We start from the raw sequence: 17,973 nt of genomic DNA, 5'->3' as shown, positions 1-17,973 counted from the left end.
CCTCACACGGCTTTTCATACCACTGCTATGCTGATGACACCCAACTTATCTTCTCCTTCCCTCCCTCAGATACCACAGCTTCTACCCGAATCTCAGCATGTCTGGCAGACATTTCATCCTGGATGACCGCTCATCAGCTGAAACTCAATCCCAGCAAAATTGAACTGCTGGTCATCCCAGGTGATTCATCCCCAGCCTAGGATCTTGTGATATCTCTGAACAACTCAATGATCTCCCCTTCAGCCACTGCACAGCCACTCTGGTCATTTCGAGACTGGACTACTACAACTCTTTAATGGCAGGTCTTCCTCTGAATGCAATTCGTCCACTGCAAATGATCCAAAATGCAGCTGTATGGCTTGTTTTCAACCTGCCTAAGTTCTCCCACACCACCCCACTGCTGCGTTCCCTCCACTGGCTTCCGGTAGCTGCATCAGATTCAAAACACTGATGCTTGCCTACAAAGCCAAGAATGGACCAGCACCATCTTACCTCAAAGATCTTATTACTCCTTGCACTGCTCCTCGCTCCCTCAGGTCCACTAGCACTGCCCGACTGGTCCCACCATCTCTCAGGGTAAAAGGTAGGTATTCATCTAGACTATTCTCTGTTCTGGCACCGAGGTGGTGGAATGAACTTCACTTAGATGTCCAAACAGCAGAGTCTCTGACTGTCTTCAAACGACATCTTAAGACCTACCTTTTCCTGAGGCACTTAAACTAGTTCTTACCTTTCACTGTTTATGTATTGTTATATGGTTTATTTAAAAAAAAAAAAATTCCAATTTTAGGCTAATGGTATCCTGAGTCTGTAATCTACTGAACCAGTGTTAATGTTTTCAATGATAGAGACTTAAAGCACTTTTGTATGTCGCTCTGGATAAGCCAAATGCCAGAAATGTAAATGTAAACGTAAATGTAGTCCGCCACACTTTAAAAACAAGTGCTCAAGGTCTTCTTTTTCACCGCAGAACCGACAGTCCCCTCTCACCGCTGTGTCCAGGTGAGCCACGTGTTCGTTTGTGGCTATTGCCCCATGAATTATCCTCCACTGTAGATCAGCAGTGCGCTTCTCTTCTGGAGCTTTGTACAGGATTCTCCACCTGTCTCTCACTAAGAAGTCTGGGTTCAACAAATCTGGCCACCTGGAGACTTTCTGTCTCCTCAATGAGTCTTTGTGTAGGATTTTTACTGTTAGATAATACATTGCTTTTTTTGTCATTTGTTTGAAACGGTTTAGCTGAGGAGTCTTAAAAGTCAAGATGGAGTCTGTGACTTCTTCTCCTTCTCTCACTGCTGGAGAGATCCTTATTTCAGGGAACTCCTTAATCTCTGTTTCTTCCAGATTGTTGTGTCTCCGGTTAATGAAGGTCCTGTGGCCACTTGGTAGTGCACTGTATATTTCCTCCTTCAACTCTGACACCAGGCGAGAGGATCTCAAACCCGTCAGCTCTTTGAGTTCGTCGGTCGTTTTCCACCCTTCCTCGTGTAATAACTGACCCAGCTTAACAATTCTGTTCCTCAGCAGGCATTGTCATATACTCACTGATGACAGCAGTCTTGTTGGAATCAGCTGGTTGAAGAACAGTGGTTCCTCAGGGGTCCATTGTTCTGGACAGTTCACCTCCTGCTCTGTTCTTACCACAATCTTCCAAGTTTGCAGCATTGATCTGTGGAGTCTCTGTGCAGCTTGTATCCTGAAAGTGCGGATTCGAGCTCGGACGTCCACCAGCCCGTGACCACCCTCATGCACTGGGAGGTTTAATACTGGTGCACGGATCCAGTGTTGTCCGTTCCAGAAGAAGTTGACCATCGACCTTTGTATGTCAGCAAGCAATTCTTCTGGTGGTTCCATGACCATAACTTTGTGCCACAAAGTGGAGGCAGCCAGATTGTTTGCTACCAGTACTCTTCCTCTGTAGGATAGCTGGGGCAATAACCATTTCCACTTAGACAGTCGGCTCGACACCTTTTCCAACAGCCCTTCTCAGTTTTTCTTCTGAAACTGTTAATTTCCTAAGAAGACCCCTAGAATTTTTAGCCCATCTCTTCTCCACTGTAGTCCTCCTGGGAGTTGTGGAGCTGCAGTTTGCTGCCAGTTTCCAATGATGTATCCCTCACATTTAGTCCAGTTTACCCTGACAGAGAAGGCTTTTTCATACACTCTGATAACTTGTGTTAAAATAGTGACGTCCTCCTGACCTGTGATAAAAACTGTGACACTTTACAAGGGCCATTTACACCGGGGACTGACATACCCATTAACTTGTTCCTTAGTTTGCATAGCAGTGGTTCAATGATTAAGCTGTACAATTGTCCAGAAAGTAGACAACCCTGCCTTATGCCTCTTGACACAGGTAATGGAGCACTTAAACCACCTCCTGCTTTAACCATTACATACACACTGGAGTACAATAACCGTATATATGAAATAAAAACATCGCCAAAACTAAAATGCCTTAATACATTAAGAAGATATTCATGATCTAGTGACAGGATTCCTAGATCATTCTTACTGATTCGGTTAAGATCAATTATATCTCTTAATAAAAAGAGATTGTCTATAATGGACCTCTCTGGAATGCAGTATTTGTTGTACTCCTTTTTTTTCAAGATTGAAGAAGTATGTACTGGGAGCATCCATGTCTTTGATGGAACAATGTCTTGTTCTTATCAGTGCTCCTTTAGCTTGTTCTTGTAAGAGAGAGCTCAGTTCTCGTCTTTTCTTATTTAGTTCATCATGCTGCACAGGTTCGTGGTTATTTACAATTTTTCTTCCCCAGAAGGTCAATGTCTCTTTGTAACTATTTTACAGTTGTTTTCACTGCAGCAGATGAGTGATATGTATAATTCTGACAAAGCATTTTAATATTGACTTTTCCCACATCCCACCACTGGCTAAAATCATCAAATGTACACTTTTTCAGTCTCCAACTATTCCAAAACACTTTAAAATTTTCACAAAAGAAAACATCATGTAACAACTTAACACTGAATTTCAGTAATAGTTGGATTTTGAGGTCTTATTTGTATTAACATCTAAAATGACAATATGATGGTCCGAAAAACCACTAGGTGCAATAAACGTGTTTATCACCCTGCTGTTCCATGTCTTTTCCAAATAAAACCTATCTAATTTTGCACCACTGACTCAACCGCTTTTAGCCATGTGTATTGCTTTACTTTTATATTCCTTGTTCTCCAAACATCTGTTAGGTGAAATTCATTAAGAACATTCGTCAAAGCTACACTTGACTGATGATGGGGTTCTTCCCCATTTCTATCTACAGTAAAATCAGTTGTACAGTTCCAATCTCCACCGAGTATAAGACACATTCTCATCATACTTCTCAATAACACTCTTTAGTTTCGTGAAGAAAATCAGCCATTCTGAACCATTATTAGGAGCATAAACATTAACAAATACAAATATTGAACCTTTGTACTCTATCTGTGCTACTAACAATTTTCCTTTAACAATTTCGTCTATCTTTAAAGTGTTACTATCAAATTTTTTCAGAGAATAAAATGGCTACCCCTGCACTATTTCTTGACCCATGACTCAATGCAATATTCCCTTTCCACCACATTCCCCATGAAACTTCATTATCATGAAACTTCATTTATGCCTTTCCTGCAGAAAAGTAACATTAACCTTCTTAATTCTTAAAAGTTCTGTAATCATTGTTAATTTATTCCTGTCCCTCCCACCATTAATATTTAATGACACTACTCTCATAATATCCATATAAAGATGTAAAAGAACGACAGAAGCAGAAAAGAGACAGGAAAGTTGGAGGAACACCACTTGTGATTTGGTCATTTATCTATTTTGACGAAACTGATGCTTTACTTTTCCGTAATTTCGTTATAATCTTTTTCAACCGGAATCTTTTCTTTCCGTCTAGAACGTCGCAGCTAGCTGTTTTTTGCAATAGTAACACAGAGGCTATGAATTTATCCACATCTGGGAAGAAATCTTTCACATCAATAGACTTGCCGAAGGTTATGTCGAGGAATTCATTCATTTCGTCAGGAGTGTATGTGTCCTCCATCACCTGTGAGCCAACATCAGAGATCTCAGACAGGGTGTCTTCCTCTCTCATCTCTGTATCACAGGTTTCCTCATCCTCTGACCTGTCATTTTTATTTCCTTCATTTACCTCTGCATCATCATTACCACTATTATGGACATCTTCATTTATCGGGTTATTTTCGGCCGGTTCTATTGTTTCATATACGGTATTCTCAGTTTGGTTATTCACTTCAGTCCCTTCCTTGTTCTCCTCAGAGCTCTGGGCACTGTTCTGACTCTACAGTTTGCACGTTTTCTGACTCGTTTCTTTCACCCTCAGTACTCTGTGGAACTGCCTCCTCATTGGCCTGAGTTTTCTGGACAAGCTAATCTCTTATGACCCACATCTCCACACTCAAAACATTTCATACTGCCAGTATTTACATAAACAATGAATGATCTGCCTTCATGAACAACTCTGAAGGACACATCCAGATTTTGCTCTTTTAAAAACATGAAAACCTGCCGTCTAAACAACATCACGTCTTAGCGAATCATTTTTGCAACTGGGAGGGAACTGTTTTGATTGCGCTAGCTAGTTTTCCGTAGCGCGCGAGCCCCCGTTCTATTTCAATGTCATCAATGAACGGAAGTGTTGGAAACAGTTACCCTGGCTGTCGGAGCAACCAGAGGCGAAACAATAATAAAGTCTCCACTCACCACAATTTCGTTGTTTGTTAGCAGATTCACCTGGCTCTCTTCCTTCACGAAAACTACCACCGCTGGCCGCGATGCCGATAAGATATTTTCGTATCCGATCTCTTTCCCTATCACCAGTAACACATCCTCCACAGACACACCGTTCACAGGTACACGCCATGACGAAGAGAGACAGGTGACGACGCTCTCACCGTGAGGGCCGCCGTCCCAATCCCACTCCAATCCTCACCACACACTCCAACTACACACTTCCACCACTATCACTACAAATTAACACATATATTACAATATTTTTTTTTTAGTATTTATTTAATTTTGTACTTTTGAAAAGAAAAGAAAGAGTGAAACAAGTTAGAAAATCAGAAAGCCACACAGCCACCCTCTCCCCATGAGCACACTTACACACACCCAAACGCTCCCAGCATGCACCGAGAGAGAGAGAGAGAGAGAGAGAGAGACAGAGAGAAAGGGCCGGTAAAGAGAAGTTTAAGTGAAGTTAAAGGAAGACAGATGACTCACCTTACTGCTGCGCTGTGTGTCTGTGTGTGTCTCTTTGTGTCTCTGCATTCCTGTGACTTTTTGTGCCTCTGTGTGTCTCTGTGTTTCTGTGTGTTTCTGTGACTCTGTGTGTTTCTGTGTGTTTCTGTGACTCTGTGTGTTTCTGTGTGTCTCTGTGTGACTGTGTGTTTCTGTGACTCTGTGTGTTTCTGTGTGTTTCTGTGTGTTTCTGTGTGTTTCTGTGTTTCTGTGTGTTTCTGTGTGTCTCTGTGTTTCTGTGTGTTTCTGTGTGTTTCTGTGTGTCTCTGTGTCTCTGTGTTTCTGTGTGTTTCTGTGTGTTTCTGTGTGTCTCTGTGTCTCTGTGTTTCTGTGTGTTTCTGTGTGTTTCTGTGTGTCTCTGTGTGTTTCTGTGACTCTGTGTGTTTCTGTGTGTTTCTGTGTGTTTCTGTGTGTTTCTGTGTTTCTGTGTGTTTCTGTGTGTCTCTGTGTCTCTGTGTTTCTGTGTGTCTGTGTGTTTCTGTGTGTCTCTGTGTTTCTGTGTGTCTCTGTGTGTTTCTGTGTGTCTCTGTGTGTTTCTGTGTGTCTCTGTGTTTCTGTGTGTCTCTGTGTGTTTCTGTGTGTCTCTGTGTTTCTGTGTGTCTCTGTGTTTCTGTGTCTGTGTGTTTCTGTGTGTCTCTGTGTGTTTCTGTGTGTCTCTGTGTATTTCTGTGTGTCTCTGTGTTTCTGTGTGTCTCTGTGTTTCTGTGTCTGTGTGTTTCTGTGTGTCTCTGTGTGTTTCTGTGTGTCTCTGTGTATTTCTGTGTGTCTCTGTGTTTCTGTGTGTCTCTGTGTTTCTGTGTCTGTGTGTTTCTGTGTGTCTCTGTGTGTTTCTGTGTGTCTCTGTGTATTTCTGTGTGTCTCTGTGTTTCTGTGTGTCTCTGTGTTTCTGTGTGTCTCTGTGTGTTTCTGTGTGTCTCTGTGTATTTCTGTGTGTCTCTGTGTTTGTGTGTCTCTGTGTTTCTGTGTGTTTCTGTGTGTCTGTGTCTCTGTGTGTCTCTGTGTTTCTGTGTCTCTCTGTGTGTCTCTGTGTGTCTCTGTGTGTTTCTGTGTGTCTCTGTGTTTCTGTGTGTCTCTGTGTTTCTGTGTCTGTGTGTTTCTGTGTGTCTCTGTGTGTTTCTGTGTGTCTCTGTGTATTTCTGTGTGTCTCTCTGTGTTTCTGTGTCTGTGTGTTTCTGTGTGTCTCTGTGTGTTTCTGTGTGTCTCTGTGTATTTCTGTGTGTCTCTGTGTTTCTGTGTGTCTCTGTGTTTCTGTGTGTCTCTGTGTGTTTCTGTGTGTCTCTGTGTATTTCTGTGTGTCTCTGTGTTTGTGTGTCTCTGTGTTTCTGTGTGTTTCTGTGTGTCTCTGTGTCTCTGTGTGTCTCTGTGTTTCTGTGTCTCTCTGTGTGTCTCTGTGTGTTTCTGTGTGTCTCTGTGTTTCTGTGTGTCTCTGTGTTTCTGTGTTTCTGTGTGTCTCTGTGTGTCTCTGTGTGTCTCTGTGTGTTTCTGTGTGTCTCTGTGTTTCTGTGTGTCTCTGTGTGTTTCTGTGTGTCTCTGTGTTTCTGTGTGTCTCTGTGTTTCTGTGTGTCTCTGTGTTTCTGTGTGTCTCTGTGTGTTTCTGTGTCTCTGTGTGTTTCTGTGTGTCTCTGTGTGTTTCTGTGTCTCTGTGTGTTTCTGTGTGTCTCTGTGTGTTTCTGTGTCTCTGTGTGTTTCTGTGTGTCTCTGTGTGTTTCTGTGTCTCTGTGTTTCTGTGTGTCTCTGTGTGTTTCTGTGTGTCTCTGTGTTTCTGTGTGTCTCTGTGTCTCTCTGTGTTTCTGTGTGTCTCTGTGTTTCTGTGTGTCTCTGTGTTTCTGTGTGCCTCTATGTGTTTGTGTGTGTCTCTGTGTGTCTCTGTGTTTCTCTGTGTTTCTGTGTGTCTCTGTGTTTGTGTGTCTCTGTGTTTCTGTGTCTGTGTGTCTCTGTGTTTCTCTGTGTTTCTGTGTGTCTCTGTGTGTTTCTGTGTGTCTCTGTGTATTTCTGTGTGTCTCTGTGTTTGTGTGTCTCTGTGTTTCTGTGTGTTTCTGTGTGTCTCTGTGTCTCTGTGTGTCTCTGTGTTTCTGTGTCTCTCTGTGTGTCTCTGTGTGTCTCTGTGTGTTTCTGTGTGTCTCTGTGTTTCTGTGTGTCTCTGTGTGTTTCTGTGTGTCTCTGTGTTTCTGTGTGTCTCTGTGTTTCTGTGTGTCTCTGTGTGTCTCTGTGTGTTTCTGTGTGTCTCTGTGTTTCTGTGTGTCTCTGTGTTTCTGTGTGTCTCTGTGTGTTTCTGTGTGTCTCTGTGTGTTTCTGTGTGTCTCTGTGTTTCTGTGTTTCTGTGTGTTTCTGTGTGTCTCTGTGTGTCTCTGTGTGTTTCTGTGTGTCTCTGTGTGACTGTGTGTTTCTGTGACTCTGTGTGTTTCTGTGTGTTTCTGTGTGTTTCTGTGTTTCTGTGTGTTTCTGTGTGTCTCTGTGTTTCTGTGTGTTTCTGTGTGTTTCTGTGTGTCTCTGTGTCTCTGTGTTTCTGTGTTTCTGTGTGTTTCTGTGTGTCTCTGTGTGTCTCTGTGTGTTTCTGTGTGTCTCTGTGTGACTGTGTGTTTCTGTGTGTTTCTGTGTGTCTCTGTGTCTCTGTGTTTCTGTGTTTCTGTGTGTTTCTGTGTGTCTCTGTGTGTCTCTGTGTGTTTCTGTGTGTCTCTGTGTGACTGTGTGTTTCTGTGACTCTGTGTGTTTCTGTGTGTCTCTGTGTGTTTCTGTGTGTCTCTGTGTATTTCTGTGTGTCTCTGTGTTTCTGTGTGTCTCTGTGTGTTTCTGTGTGTTTCTGTGACTCTGTGTGTTTCTGTGTGTTTCTGTGTGTTTCTGTGTGTTTCTGTGTTTCTGTGTGTTTCTGTGTGTCTCTGTGTCTCTGTGTGTTTCTGTGTGTCTCTGTGTTTCTGTGTCTGTGTGTTTCTGTGTGTCTCTGTGTGTTTCTGTGTGTCTCTGTGTATTTCTGTGTGTCTCTGTGTTTCTGTGTGTCTCTGTGTTTCTGTGTGTCTCTGTGTGTTTCTGTGTGTCTCTGTGTATTTCTGTGTCTCTGTGTTTGTGTGTCTCTGTGTTTCTGTGTGTTTCTGTGTGTCTCTGTGTCTCTGTGTGTCTCTGTGTTTCTGTGTCTCTCTGTGTGTCTCTGTGTGTTTCTGTGTGTCTCTGTGTTTCTGTGTGTTTCTGTGTGTCTCTGTGTTTCTGTGTTTCTGTGTGTTTCTGTGTGTCTCTGTGTGTCTCTGTGTGTTTCTGTGTGTCTCTGTGTTTCTGTGTGTCTCTGTGTGTTTCTGTGTGTCTCTGTGTTTCTGTGTGTCTCTGTGTTTCTGTGTGTCTCTGTGTGTTTCTGTGTGTCTCTGTGTTTCTGTGTGTCTCTGTGTGTTTCTGTGTCTCTGTGTGTTTCTGTGTGTCTCTGTGTGTTTCTGTGTCTCTGTGTGTTTCTGTGTGTCTCTGTGTGTTTCTGTGTCTCTGTGTATTTCTGTGTCTCTGTGTTTGTGTGTCTCTGTGTTTCTGTGTGTTTCTGTGTGTCTCTGTGTTTCTGTGTCTCTCTGTGTGTCTCTGTGTGTTTCTGTGTGTCTCTGTGTTTCTGTGTGTTTCTGTGTGTCTCTGTGTTTCTGTGTTTCTGTGTGTTTCTGTGTGTCTCTGTGTGTCTCTGTGTGTTTCTGTGTGTCTCTGTGTTTCTGTGTGTCTCTGTGTGTTTCTGTGTGTCTCTGTGTTTCTGTGTGTCTCTGTGTTTCTGTGTGTCTCTGTGTGTTTCTGTGTGTCTCTGTGTTTCTGTGTGTCTCTGTGTGTTTCTGTGTCTCTGTGTGTTTCTGTGTGTCTCTGTGTGTTTCTGTGTCTCTGTGTGTTTCTGTGTGTCTCTGTGTGTTTCTGTGTCTCTGTGTGTTTCTGTGTGTCTCTGTGTGTTTCTGTGTCTCTGTGTTTCTGTGTGTCTCTGTGTGTTTCTGTGTGTCTCTGTGTCTCTCTGTGTTTCTGTGTGTCTCTGTGTTTCTGTGTCTCTCTGTGTGTCTCTGTGTGTTTCTGTGTGTCTCTGTGTTTCTGTGTGTTTCTGTGTGTCTCTGTGTTTCTGTGTTTCTGTGTGTTTCTGTGTGTCTCTGTGTGTCTCTGTGTGTTTCTGTGTGTCTCTGTGTTTCTGTGTGTCTCTGTGTGTTTCTGTGTGTCTCTGTGTTTCTGTGTGTCTCTGTGTTTCTGTGTGTCTCTGTGTGTTTCTGTGTGTCTCTGTGTTTCTGTGTGTCTCTGTGTGTTTCTGTGTCTCTGTGTGTTTCTGTGTGTCTCTGTGTGTTTCTGTGTCTCTGTGTGTTTCTGTGTGTCTCTGTGTGTTTCTGTGTCTCTGTGTGTTTCTGTGTGTCTCTGTGTGTTTCTGTGTCTCTGTGTTTCTGTGTGTCTCTGTGTGTTTCTGTGTGTCTCTGTGTTTCTGTGTGTCTCTGTGTCTCTCTGTGTTTCTGTGTGTCTCTGTGTGTCTCTGTGTGTCTCTGTGTTTCTGTGTGTCTCTGTGTGTTTCTGTGTGTCTCTGTGTTTCTGTGTGTCTCTGTGTGTTTCTGTGTGTCTCTGTGTTTCTGTGTGTCTCTGTGTCTCTGTGTGTTTCTGTGTGTCTCTGTGTTTCTGTGTGTCTCTGTGTTTCTGTGTGTCTCTGTCTTTCTGTGTCTCTGTGTGTTTCTGTGTGTCTCTGTGTGTCTCTGTGTTTCTGTGTGTCTCTGTGTGTTTCTGTGTGTTTCTGTGTGTCTCTGTGTGTTTCTATGTGTCTCTGTGTTTCTGTGTGTCTCTGTGTGTCCCTGTGTCTCTGTGTGTCTCTGTGTGTTTCTGTGTGTCTCTGTGTTTCTGTGTGTCTCTGTGTGTTTCTGTGTGTCTCTGTGTGTTTCTGTGTGTCTCTGTGTTTCTGTGTGTTTCTGTGTGTCTCTGTGTTTCTGTGTGTCTCTGTGTGTTTCTGTGTGTCTCTGTGTTTCTGTGTTTCTGTGTGTTTCTGTGTGTCTCTGTGTTTCTGTGTGTCTCTGTGTTTCTGTGTGTCTCTGTGTGTTTCTGTGTGTTTCTGTGTGTCTCTGTGTTTCTGTGTGTCTCTGTGTGTTTCTGTGTGTCTCTGTGTTTCTGTGTGTCTCTGTGTGTTTCTGTGTGTCTCTGTGTTTCTGTGTGTCTCTGTGTTTCTGTGTGTCTCTGTGTGTTTCTGTGTTTCTGTGTGTTTCTGTGTGTCTCTGTGTGTTTCTGTGTGTTTCTGTGTGTCTCTGTGTGTTTCTTTGTTTCTGTGTGTCTCTGTGTGTCTCTGTGTTTCTCTGTGTTTCTGTGTGTCTCTGTGTTTCTGTGTCTGTGTGTCTCTGTGTTTCTGTGTGTCTCTGTGTTTGTGTGTCTCTGTGTTTCTGTGTCTGTGTGTCTCTGTGTTTCTGTGTGTCTCTGTGTTTCTGTGTGTCTCTGTGTGTTTCTGTGTGTCTCTGTGTTTCTGTGTTTCTGTGTGTTTCTGTGTGTCTCTGTGTTTCTGTGTGTCTCTGTGTTTCTGTGTGTCTCTGTGTGTTTCTGTGTGTTTCTGTGTGTCTCTGTGTTTCTGTGTGTCTCTGTGTGTTTCTGTGTGTCTCTGTGTGTTTCTGTGTGTCTCTGTGTTTCTGTGTGTCTCTGTGTTTCTGTGTGTCTCTGTGTGTTTCTGTGTTTCTGTGTGTTTCTGTGTGTCTCTGTGTGTTTCTGTGTGTTTCTGTGTGTCTCTGTGTGTTTCTTTGTTTCTGTGTGCCTCTATGTGTTTCTGTGTGTCTCTGTGTTTCTGTGTGTCTCTGTGTTTGTGTGTTTCTGTGTGTCTCTGTGTTTGTGTGTTTCTGTGTGTCTCTGTGTCTCTGTGTGTTTCTGTGTGTTTCTGTGTGTCTCTGTGTGTTTCTGTGTGTTTCTGTGTGTCTCTGTGTTTGTGTGTGTCTCTGTGTTTCTGTGTGTCTCTGTGTTTGTGTGTGTCTCTGTGTTTCTGTGTGTCTCTGTGTTTGTGTGTGTCTCTGTGTTTGTGTGTCTCTGTGTTTGTGTGTTTCTGTGTGTCTCTGTGTTTGTGTGTGTCTCTGTGTTTCTGTGTGTCTCTGTGTTTGTGTGTTTCTGTGTGTCTCTGTGTTTGTGTGTGTCTCTGTGTTTCTGTGTGTCTCTGTGTTTGTGTGTGTCTCTGTGTTTGTGTGTTTCTGTGTGTCTCTGTGTTTTTGTGTGTTTCTGTGTGTCTCTGTATTTGTGTGTTTCTGTGTGTCTCTGTGTTTGTGTGTTTCTGTGTGTCTCTGTATTTGTGTGTTTCTGTGTGTCTCTGTGTTTCTGTGTGTCTCTGTGTTTGTGTGTGTCTCTGTGTGTCTCTGTGTGTTTCTGTGTGTTTCTGTGTGTCTCTGTGTTTGTGTGTTTCTGTGTGTCTCTATGTGTTTCTGTGTGTCTCTGTGTTTGTGTGTTTCTGTGTGTCTCTATGTGTTTCTGTGTGTCTCTGTGTTTGTGTGTTTCTGTGTGTCTCTATGTGTTTCTGTGTGTCTCTGTGTTTGTGTGTTTCTGTGTGTCTCTGTGTTTGTGTGTTTCTGTGTGTCTCTGTGTTTCTGTGTGTCTCTATGTGTTTCTGTGTGTCTCTGTTTTTGTGTGTTTCTGTGTTTCTCTGTGTTTGTGTGTGTCTCTGTGTTTGTGTGTTTCTGTGTGTCTCTGTGTTTGTGTGTGTCTCTGTGTTTCTGTGTGTCTCTGTGTTTGTGTGTTTCTGTGTTTGTGTGTTTCTGTGTGTCTCTGTATTTGTGTGTTTCTGTGTTTGTGTGTTTCTCTGTGTTTCTGTGTGTCTCTGTGTTTCTGTGTGTCTCTGTGTTTGTGTGTTTCTCTGTGTTTCTGTGTGTCTCTGTGTTTGTGTGTTTCTGTGTGTCTCTGTGTTTGTGTGTGTCTCTGTGTGTCTCTGTGTGTTTCTGTGTGTTTCTGTGTGTCTCTGTGTTTGTGTGTTTCTGTGTGTCTCTGTGTTTGTGTGTGTCTCTGTGTTTGTGTGTTTCTGTGTGTCTCTATGTGTTTCTGTGTGTCTCTGTGTTTGTGTGTTTCTGTGTGTCTCTGTGTTTGTGTGTTTCTGTGTGTCTCTGTGTTTGTGTGTTTCTGTGTGTCTCTGTGTTTTTGTGTGTTTCTGTGTGTCTCTGTGTTTCTGTGTCTGTGTGTCTTTGTGTGTCTCTTTTTCTGTCTCTCTCTCTCTGTCTCTCTCTATTTGTCTGTCTGTCTCTGTGTCTGTGTGTGCCTCCGTGTGTTGTTTGTGTGTGTATGTGTGTTTGTATTTGTGTTTCTGTGACTTGTCTGAAGAGTTAACCTGAAATTGTTTTGGTTTTATTATTCTCTGGGAGAGAAATCACAGTAACCTCATTTAACCATGCACACGTCGCCATGGAAACACCATCAGACATGTCTCCACCTGTTACCTGCCTGAGTCATGGAGTTCAACACTCATCTGTCTGCCACTCTCTCTCTGTCTGTCTGTCTGTCTCTCTCTCTCTCTCTCTCTCTCTCTCTCTCTCTGTCTGTCTCTGTCTGTCTCTCTCTCTCTCTGTCTCTCTCTCTCTCTCTCTGTCTCTCTCTCTCTCTCTCTCTGTCTCTCTCTCTCTCTCTCACACACACACACACACACACACACCTCACCCCTCTTAAAGGTTAATATTATCCATTAGAGAGAGAGAGAGAACACTGTAGATAAGGCAGATGGGGATTGAAAAAAGAAAAGAAAATAGAGGTTTATTCTCACCATCTGTCTCTCTCTCTCTCTCTCTCTGTTTTATTTCACAAGTTCCCCTCCCAAACAGCATGTGTGCATCTCAGCAGACACTCCTAATTACCACTAATTACTCCATTAATGTTAATAGACTTCATGCTAGAACCAATTTAGCATGTTAGCGTGACCTGCTAACCTCAGTGCTAATAAACTCTGATACATCATTATGGCACATTAATATTAGCCACATAAAACTCCTGCTTTCATCTAGAACAGCTGTCAGAAGTTCAGAAGTTCCTCTGCTTTTGTGTTTCTTGGTGCTGTGTGTTCGGCTCTGGTTCAGTCAGACCAGGAGGATTAGGGAAGCAGACAGACTAGAGAACTTAAAGAAGAGTTTGAATCGTCATGGTAACAGACAGGCTAGTTTACAGTGAGGGAGCAGCTGTTAAAGGGAACGCTAATGAATTTCTTTTTATAAATATTAGTTTATATTTTTTCATAATGACTGTAACCTGAATGTGGAGAGACTTCACACAGAAGTGCAGGAGAATAAAACATCAGTCTCTCTCTCTCTTTCTCTGTCTCTCTGTCTGTCTCTGTCTCTCTCTCTGTCCTCTTTCTTGAATTGAATGCAGTGATATATCACACACACACACACACACACTATAAGAGTGTTCATATTCTTGATGTTATTATAAATCTCAGACAGTGACCTTGTTGAATAGCTTTAGCAGAACTGTGTCCTTCTCTCTTTGTCCCTGCATGTCTGTCTGTCTGTCTGTCTGTCTCTATCTCTTTTGTGCCATTTTCTTATTTCTTCTTTCATTGGTCAGTACTTTGGTTCACGTTAGTCAACTTTTAGCTTTAAACTTTATTTATTCGTCACTAAGTTTTTTTCCTCTAGATCTAAACTCTTAGTACAGCTGCAGTTACATCACCAATCTACACCTCCAATTTACTTACATCTGTGACCTTGACCAACCTTCATCTAATGACCATTACTCTGTCAACACCAAACAACCCACTCTCCAACCTACTGAACCTTCTCAAAACCCCACTACTTCACCCCTTCCACTCCCCAGCCCCACCCCTCTCTGCCCAGCTCCACCCCTCTCTGCTCAGTTCCACCCCTCTCTGCCCAGCTCCACCCCTCTCAGCTCAGCTCCACCCCTCTCTTCCCAGCTCCACCCCTATCTGCCCAGCTCCACCCCTCTCTGCTCAGTTTCACCTCTCTCTGCTCAGCTCCACCCCTCTCTGCTCAGCTCCTGCTCTACTCAGCCACCCCCCCTCCATCCCGCGAGTTTTTCATTGGCTCTGGAGTTAAATCTGTTCTGTAAATCTGCTTCCTGACGATGTACATCGTTAAAGTCTGAATGTAAATAAAATAAACAAATGAACTGAATTCTAACTAACACAGGGATAAAGATCTAGAGTTCCTGTGAGTTTGTAGGGTTTCAGGCTCTGTGGAACTGTTGGGATACATAAAAACACTGCTGTGAAGATTTCAGGGAATGATCTGTGTGTGTGTGTGTGTTAGGTATCTAATCCCCTCTCTGGATCGGACTCATGCTGGTTTTTATCGCTGCATCGTGCGGAATCGAGTTGGAGCTCTGCTGCAGCGCAGGACAGAGGTGCAGGTGGCCTGTGAGTAACACTGTGTGTGTGTGTGTGTGTGTGTGTGTGTGTGTGAGAGAGAGAGAGAAAGAGAGAGAGAGAGGATGAAATGTCTTCACTGTGTTGTTTAAACCCAAAATAATTAACACTGCAGTTTCACACCTGCTGAGTTCACACGAAGAAATGAGAAACTCTTCACTAATTTATACTTTCTCCTGTGTGTGTGTGTCTAGTTATGGGCACCTTTAATGACACTGTCAGATCTGAGAGTGTGTCTCAGGGAGATGCTGCCGTGATTAAAGCGCCGCAGATCCACAGCTTCCCTCAGCCGCAGGTCACGTGGTTCAGAGACGGCAGGAAGATCCCTCCAAGCAGCCGCATGTAAGCCCCGCCCACTACATGTTCCACTTCCCGTTCCACCCCCCTCAGCCAGCTGTGGGCATGTCCTGTTCACTGTTAATGTTCATGCACTAAAGAGGAGAGAGTGGTGTTTTTGCTCTGCTGCTGGACATCTGCATGTTCCTGTATCTGTGTGTCTCAGTGTCTCTGTATCCTAGAGTCCCTGTGCCCCTGTGTCTCAGTGCCCCTGTGTCTCAGTGTCTCTGTATCACAGTGCCCCTGTGTCTCAGTGTGAGGCAAACGAGTCTTCTTAGGCTCGTTCTCGGGTGGAATGGGTTCACCAACACCAGGAAAAAAATATCTGAAAAGGGGAAAAATACAAAGAACGAAAAATGATGGCAATACTCGCAGATGTTGTAGTGAAAAAGGTGACAGTTTATTTACAGTGTTCAAAAGTGAAAATAAAAATACTATATAGATAGATAGATAGATAGATAGATAGATAGATAGATAGATAGATAGATAGATAGATTCTTCTATACAAAAATTTTGCTCACAGCACCACTATTGCATGCTCACACTCCACCCACAAACACACACCAACCCAACACTGGTTTGGGGCCCTCTTTTAAAGTGCATGCCCCTCCCCTTGGAGCAAACCAGTGTGTAGAATTACTAAAGTGTGGGTGGAAATAAATGTGTACATATTTGTAATTAAACAAATACATAAACATTATATACCCAACATATACATGTATAAATCTTTATATATAATGAAATATACGATTAAGCATAAAAAAGAAAATAAATATTAATAATAGACTGACAACTGCAAAATCCCCTTCTTCAAAACAAAATGGAACAGTCCTTGTATTGTGCCTGAACCAGCTCTATTTAGCCAGGCCTCAAGGTGGCACTCGGGTTGGCCAGTCGGTTACAGAAAAACACAACACGAGGAAGAAACACAAAAGAAATAGCAGGTAAATACCTGAACACAGGTAAAGGTTTAAAGCAAAACAAAATTTAAAAAAAATTACAGAAACAAGTGTATGTGTGTTAGGCGCAGCGTGAATTATTGATGTTATTATTGAAAATGGAAGTGATATATTTGTGTATGTGTATGAGCGGCCAGTATGCTAGTAGCGTGTGTGTGCACCCACAGCGCTATAGCAGAGTATTACAAGGGATGAGTGCTGCGCTAACCGACATGGCTGGGTCACTTTTTCACACTCAGTGTCTCTGTATCCTAGAGTCCCTGTTTCTTAGTGTCCCTGTTTCTTAGTGTCCCCGTGTCTTAGTGTCCCCGTGTCTAAGTGTCTCTGTATCCTAGAGTCCCTGTTTCTTAGTGTCCCTGTTTCTTAGTGTCCCCGTGTCTTAGTGTCCCCGTGTCTAAGTGTCTCTGTATCCTAGAGTCCCTGTTTCTTAGTGTCCCTGTTTCTTAGTGTCCCCGTGTCTTAGTGTCCCCGTGTCTAAGTGTCTCTGTATCCTAGAGTCCCTGTTTCTTAGTGTCCCTGTTTCTTAGTGTCCCCGTGTCTTAGTGTCCCCGTGTCTAAGTGTCTCTGTATCCTAGAGTCCCTGTGCCCCTGTGTCTCAGTGTCTCTGTATCACAGTGCCCCTGTGTCTCAGTGTCTCTGTATCTCAGTGTCCCTGTATCTTAGTGTCCCTCTGTCTCTGTGTCTCATTGTCTCTGTCTCTCAGTTTATCTGTGCCTCAGAGTCTCAGTGTGTAAATGAGACAGTCGCTAACTCTGATAGCCAGTGGCAACATATGTGTGTGTGTAAATATATACAGCTCTGGAAAAAAATAAGAGTCCACTGCCCAATCTCCAGATGTGAACCCTATGAAAACCTCTGGAATGTCATCAAGAAGAAGATGGATGGTCACAAATCATCAAGTAAAGCTGAGCTGTTTGCTTTTTTGTAGTGAGAGTGGTATAAAGTTCCCCAACAGTAATGTGAGAAACTGGTGGAGATCATGGAGCCAGAACACATGCAGATCGGGGTTATTCCACCAAATACTGATCTCTTAATGTTATTTACACAAAGCATTAACGCAATCTGTTTACAGATGATTTACATTTTGTTTCATTTGAGTTATTAAAGCTCTGCAGATACTGCATGATCTTGGGTTATTTTGATGTGATGTCATTTCCTTTAAATATACTGTCAGGAACAGCTGGACAGTTCCCTGCCAGGCCCAGAGAGGGCGCTGGCAGGTGAACCTTGGAAGCCTGCTTCTTTGTGTGTCTTTTGTTACGCCCTTCCTATTGTTCCTATCCTGATTGTGTCACCTGTATCCCATTAGCCCTAATGTCTACCCCTATAAATAGGGATCCTTGTGTTTGTGTCCTTGTCCATGATTGTTATCTGTACCATGGTTTCTGTTGGGGTTTTGTTTGCTAGGTTCCATGTCCAAGCTAAGGTCTAGGTTTTGTTTAATTTTGTTTTGTTTAGTTATCCACGCCATGTCTAGTGTTACGTTTGTTTCCCTATGTCGTGTCTTAAATGTAATAAAAGCAGTGCTTCGCTGAATCCTGCGCATGGGTCTCATTACACCGTGTGCTGGCATGCGCACACACACCACGGGCGTCTGGGGTCGAGCCCCGCATAGGGCGGGGGTTCCAGACGTTACACATACACTCTAAATAACAATAGTTATATTTGGAATTTAGGAGAAATATTGTCACAGTTCACAAAAAATCAAACAAAACTCTTCATCTGACCAATACATGACCCTGGAAGAAAAAAAACTCATTATTTTGCAGTGGGCTCTTATTTTTTTCCAGAGCTGTGTGTGTGTCTGTGTGTGTAGGTGTCTGTGTGTGTGTGTCTGTGTGTGTGTGTGTGTCTGTGTGTGTTTGTGTGTGTGTGTGTGTGTATGTGTCTGTGTGTGTGTATGTGTTTGTGTGAGTGTGTGTGTTTGTGTGAGTGTGTGTGTATGTGTCTCTGTGTGTGTGTGTGCATGTGTGTGTTTGTGTCTGTGTGTGTGTCTGTCTTTGTTTGTGTATGTGTGTGTGTATGTGTTTGTGTGTGTGTATGTGTGTGTGTGTGTGCATGTGTGTGTGCATGTGTGTGTGAGTGTGTGTTTGTTTGTATGTGTGTATG

The 17,973-nt window shown here is 43.1% G+C and overlaps 1 protein-coding gene across 2 annotated transcripts in view; it reads left to right on the top strand.

Annotated features, from left to right (window-relative positions):
* The window catches only part of sdk2b (sidekick cell adhesion molecule 2b), a 264,508-nt gene that overhangs the window by 145,640 nt on the left and 100,895 nt on the right, over window positions 1-17,973 (top strand). For both annotated transcript variants that reach the window (XM_058406243.1, XM_058406244.1), the window contains 2 exons: window positions 14,454-14,560; window positions 14,764-14,911. In XM_058406243.1, coding sequence (XP_058262226.1) covers window positions 14,454-14,560; window positions 14,764-14,911 — 255 coding nt within the window. The remainder of the gene's footprint in view (window positions 1-14,453; window positions 14,561-14,763; window positions 14,912-17,973) is intronic.

The sequence above is a fragment of the Hemibagrus wyckioides genome, linkage group LG13 (genome assembly GCF_019097595.1).
Source record: "Hemibagrus wyckioides isolate EC202008001 linkage group LG13, SWU_Hwy_1.0, whole genome shotgun sequence".
NCBI lineage: Eukaryota > Metazoa > Chordata > Actinopteri > Siluriformes > Bagridae > Hemibagrus > Hemibagrus wyckioides.
The sequence above is the reverse complement of the archived record's forward strand: the minus strand, read 5'-3'. Positions and strand labels throughout refer to the sequence as shown.